The sequence below is a fragment of the Apium graveolens genome, chromosome 7 (genome assembly GCF_009905375.1).
Source record: "Apium graveolens cultivar Ventura chromosome 7, ASM990537v1, whole genome shotgun sequence".
Classification (NCBI taxonomy): Eukaryota; Viridiplantae; Streptophyta; class Magnoliopsida; order Apiales; family Apiaceae; genus Apium; species Apium graveolens.
In genome coordinates, this window is record NC_133653.1 from 65,760,887 (window position 1) to 65,765,936 (window position 5,050).

General features: G+C 34.4%; 1 protein-coding gene across 1 annotated transcript; it reads left to right on the forward strand.

The window, feature by feature from the left end:
• Nucleotides 1-3,114: 3,114 nt before the first annotated feature.
• On the forward strand, nucleotides 3,115-3,966 carry LOC141673704 (uncharacterized). The gene has a single exon (XM_074480449.1). It carries the CDS (start codon nucleotides 3,115-3,117, stop codon nucleotides 3,964-3,966), a length of 852 nt encoding a protein of 283 aa, XP_074336550.1.
• Nucleotides 3,967-5,050: the final 1,084 nt, after the last annotated feature.

Sequence of the window (5,050 nt, forward strand, 5' to 3'; positions counted from 1 at the left end):
TTACATACATATTACCTTTTCTTATTCCCTGCAAAGCAAGCTTCTCATCTTTCCTGTGAGTGATCAAACACCTTTTTGGTCTGAAGTCAACATTGTATCCTTTGTCACAAAACTGACTGACGCTCAGAAGATTATGATTTAATCATTCACAAGAGAGATGTTTTCAATGATGATATTCCCAATTTCCAAATTGCCATATATCTTAGTAAATCCTTTGCTATCATCTCCAAAGGTAACTATAAGGCCAACTTTCTCAACCACACCCGTGAGCATGGACTTTTCTCATGTCATGTGCCTAGAACAACCACTCTCAAGAATCCACATGATATTTTCCTTTCGAATCTTATCCTATAAACACAGATTGATTAAGAAGACTTTGGTACCCAAGTTTTCTTGGGTCCTGAAGGTTTAGGGGTAGTAACAGGATCAACAAATGAAACCTTAACAGACTTAGCTTTCACTTTGACTGACTCCTTCTCAGTGCTAGCCTCAAAAGAATTGTCAGACTGAAAGACAGGAGATACAGTCTTTGCCTGTGTGTGCTCATTACTCATGCTTGTCTTAATGTCAGTACAAGTGCTAGCAGTTTCATGAAAAGCTTTAAAATAATCAGACATGGTAGCAAATGCACATGGAATACAACCACCTACGCCACAAGGCTCATGATAACTAGGCATGTTAGGCATGACAGGCACACTAGGAGATGTAACAGTAACTACTTTAGGTTTTGTGCATGTATCTATAAGGTGTGCATCAGAATTGCATTTATTACATAACTTTCTAGATGCAGATGAGGAAGATGCAAAATCAGATTTCTTATTTACACATACCTTGCCATTCATGTTCTTTTTAGCCTTAACCTTAACACTCTCACCAGTCTTAGGGTAATCTATGATGTCTGGTTTCTTAAGTGTGTCAGGTCCTTTCTTCTCCACCTTATTACCTAGGTCAGCTTTGGGTTTAACCTTACTAGCTGGAGCCTTAAGAGTCTTAGATGATTCCTCTACCTTCTCTCTCTCTCTCTCAGTCATCAACAATCAATTCCTCATTGATTAGTAAACTTACTTCATCCAAAGGTTCTGAAACAAACTCAGTGAACAACGGAGATACATCATCCTTAATAACATATGGTACCTTTTCTGTTTATCTCTTATGCACCACTATGTTTCTTACTGGCTAGCTTAGAATAGTCAAGTCCTATTGAAGTCTTAAATTTAAATCTTTAACTATCTATTATCTCCTTCTTAGTCAAAGCTGCATTCTTAAACGCCTGTAAACACTAGGTATGCTAGTTTTGATCTACTAAACACTTCGTTTTTGATGTTACCTTAGGTACAAAGTGGTGTTACATTTGAAAAACATACGTTTCATATAACAACATGCAAGGATATGTTGCCTTAGGTCATTTATAAACAATTTTATTACTAATTTCAATAAAATTTTTAAAATAATTATTTAAGTTATATTTATTTTCAAATAAACTGATTTTTTTTATAAAATATAAAAGTTTAATTTATAAATGACTCATTCATTTTAATATGCTAAAATATATCCTTATAAAATTTAAATTTAATATTTTGTTATGAAAATAATATATATTTAAATCACATAAACATAAATATAATCTTTTATTTAACAAAAAATAATAAAATTTACACGGAACCCCATGAAAAAGCTGGGCGGCAAAACTACCCGCTTCTCTCAATTATTAACCATCTCACTCTCTCAGTCTAATTAACCATCTCACTCTCTCTCACTCTAACCCACTCTCTCTCTCTCTCTCTCTCTCTCTCGCTCTCACTCTAACTCTCTCGTAAAGCTCTCAACTCCCTCTTATTCTTGCAAATCAACGATTTAACGATTAACGATTGAGGCTTTGGGTTCTTCAAATTAGGGTTTTTTAAATATGTGATGGAGACAAATTAACGATTGAGGCTTTGGGTTCTTCAAATTAGGGCTTTTTAAAATCAGGGGTTTTTGAAATTAGGGCTTTTTGTTTAATTTACTCTTTTTATATTTTAATTAATTGGTCTCTCGTTTTGATTTAAATTAGGGTTTGGAGCTTGTTCAGTCGGGTTGGAGCTTATTCAGTCGGGTTGGTGCTTGTTCAGTCGGGTCGAGCTTCGATTTGCAGGTATTAAACCTTTGTTACTTCGGGTTATGCATATTTGTTATACATGAATGTTAGGGATATCGATTTGGGGCTATTGAATGTTATGCGTATTTGCATGTTATATGTTATATGTTATGCATATTTGTTATATGTTACTATTAGGTGTTTACTATTGGGTTTTTTTTGTTATATGTTATCGATTTGGGGGTATTGGGTTATATGCGTATTTGCATAATGTTATGAATGTTCTGCGTTTTTTGTTCAGTCATTTTGTTATACATGAATGTTATGAAGTATTTACTATTGGGTGTTTTTTTTGTTATATGTTATGTGTTTTTTTGTCAACAATGAAAGGCTTTTACCCTCTATATTAGGCATATCTGTTTTAAAACCAGAATAGTTGCATTTATCTGTTTTAAATAAGTGGAGGCAACATCTGTTTGTTCTATATATATAGTTGTATTTATCTATTTGTGATTACTGTTTTTGCACTTTTTTTGGCTCTTGTAATTCCTTCTATTAGCGCTCAGGCCCCTAAGTATTACTAGTGTACTACTAAAGTTTACAAGTTACAAGTAAATGAAGGATTAGGCAGAAATTGAAAAAAGTATGGTGGGAGCATTCACGAATTGCATGCAATAATTATTGAACATTATTATTTATTGTTGTTGAACACGAGAGAAGAGAGGGGGTTAGACTCGGGGGCGTGACCATAAGTACATATATTGTTTATGTTATTATGTATGAAGTATGAACACCATATGTTCATACTATTATGTGATACAATGCCTATTAATTGATAAGTATCGATATGTGCTATGATATAGGCCTGCTTTTTTAGTCTTGTATCAATGTTATTAGTAATCTAGTTAAGTTAGATATTAAGGAATACATATTAAATGTAGTTCTTTTAGCTCGCTAGTCTTTGTACGTGAACTAGGCTACTTCGGTGCCTTTCTTACCCTTTTAGTATAACATTATCATGCTTCTTCATTGTAGTAATGGACGAGGATGAAAATATTTGGATATACCTTCCAAAGCATAGTCAAGGATATAGGAAAGGGGTTAATGCATTTTTGGATAATGCCTTCCCCAAATTGGAAGTAGGTGATGAAATGACATGCCCTTGCCGGAATTGTAAAAATAATAAGTGGCAGCGTCGAGAATTTATCTACGATCATCTCATATGTAGTGGTCCTTACCCATTATATGTGAACTGGATTGTAGAAGTTTCACAGATTTTATGTCCAAATAACGGTAGTGTAGATGAAGATATAGACTGGGAGAATAATCTACATTTTGGAGATAATTTAGATGAGATGTTGGACCGTACAAATGGACCAAATGTTGATTCTAAAAGATTTTATGAGGAGGGAAAACAACCTTTATATCCAGGCTGTAAAAAATTCTCACGATTAAGTTTTATTGTCCGACTTTATTCCTTAAAATGTGTTCACGGAATTACGGAGTCAGGATTCGGGGATATACTAGAGTTGATCCGAGATGCGTTTCCAGAGGCATACGTACAATTGTCTTCTTATGCTGCAAAGAACGTGATTAAAGAATTAGGGCTCGATTATAAAAAAATACACGCATGCCCTAACCATTGTATGTTGTATTGGGGTGAAGATGAAAAAGAGGACTCTTGCAAAACTTGTTGCCTTTCAAGATGGATTGTACGCAAGAAGAAAGGCACTTCAGACAGTAATCCGGAAAAGGTGATTCACAAAGTCCCGGCGAATGTGATGCGGTATTTTCCACTAAAGCCAAGGCTGCAACGACTCTTTATGTGTAAAGATTTTTCGGAACTTATGGTATGGCACGCAGTTGGACATCAAAGGGATGGGTGTTAGTCCCTTAACAATATAGCAAGAATTACTGAAGGGGGGGTTGAATGGAATTCTTGAACCTTTTTCTTGAAATAAAAATGTTCAACTCGAATATAGATATACGTGTTTTGATTAGCACAATGCGGAATAGAAACTTAATTGAATCAAAACATAAGTAATTAAAAACAAGAGTCTTTTAAAACTTTTTGGTGGATTTAAACAATTCTACCAGAGATATATATTATATATTGAGAGAACTCTGTGTGCAAGAATGCTCACAACTGCTTACAAATTGAACTACTGAAAATACAGGGAAATGCTAAAGATCCTGCTTACAAAGATTTCTCTGTTTTTGTATCTCAGCTCTCTTATTTTTATTTTCTACGTTCTTGGTTTATATATTACCAAGATTACAAAGTCAAAAAGACTGAATAAATATAAAAACTATCAGTCTTAAGCTTTGCTACTTTTCGTCCTCTATTACCTAGTTAATGGGCTTCCACAGTAGATTTGTATACATCTCGACGGTTGTGCTCAGCTTTCACTATTCAACTGCTGTTTGAATTCTTTATATGATCATCCGTTGGACTTTATGAACATCCGTTGGATATATGATCATCCGTCGACTTTCTGAACATCCGTTGATGGCTTCATTGATCATCCGTCGACTACTATATTAAACATCCGTTGATAGTCATTTGATCATCCGTCGATGGCTTTTTTAATCATCCGTTGGTAGCTATTTTGGCACTTGACTTCGTTTTACTTATGCAGAATTACATGACATCATTTATATACAATTAATCAACCTATTCAGCATATCTAGTTAAAGTCAACATGACTTATAGGTTACTACAGAATCTATACAAAGATGTATACAGAACTGTGCTACAGACTCATTATTATATAAGCTACTCACTCGATGGATAATATGTCATCATGCGTCGGGACTATAATGATTTATCCGTCGGGACTATAGTTCTTATCCGTCGAGTGCTACATTATTTCACTAAGTAAAATCTACTTAGATGTTTTGTTTATTAAATCATCAAGTACACAACATATGCACAACAATGGGAAACTTAGACATCCCGCTGATGCCGAAGCT

Bases quoted from the DNA above. Each gene is read 5' to 3' on its own strand.
- LOC141673704 (XM_074480449.1), top strand. From the start codon at position 3,115: ATGGACGAGGATGAAAATATTTGGATATACCTTCCAAAGCATAGTCAA.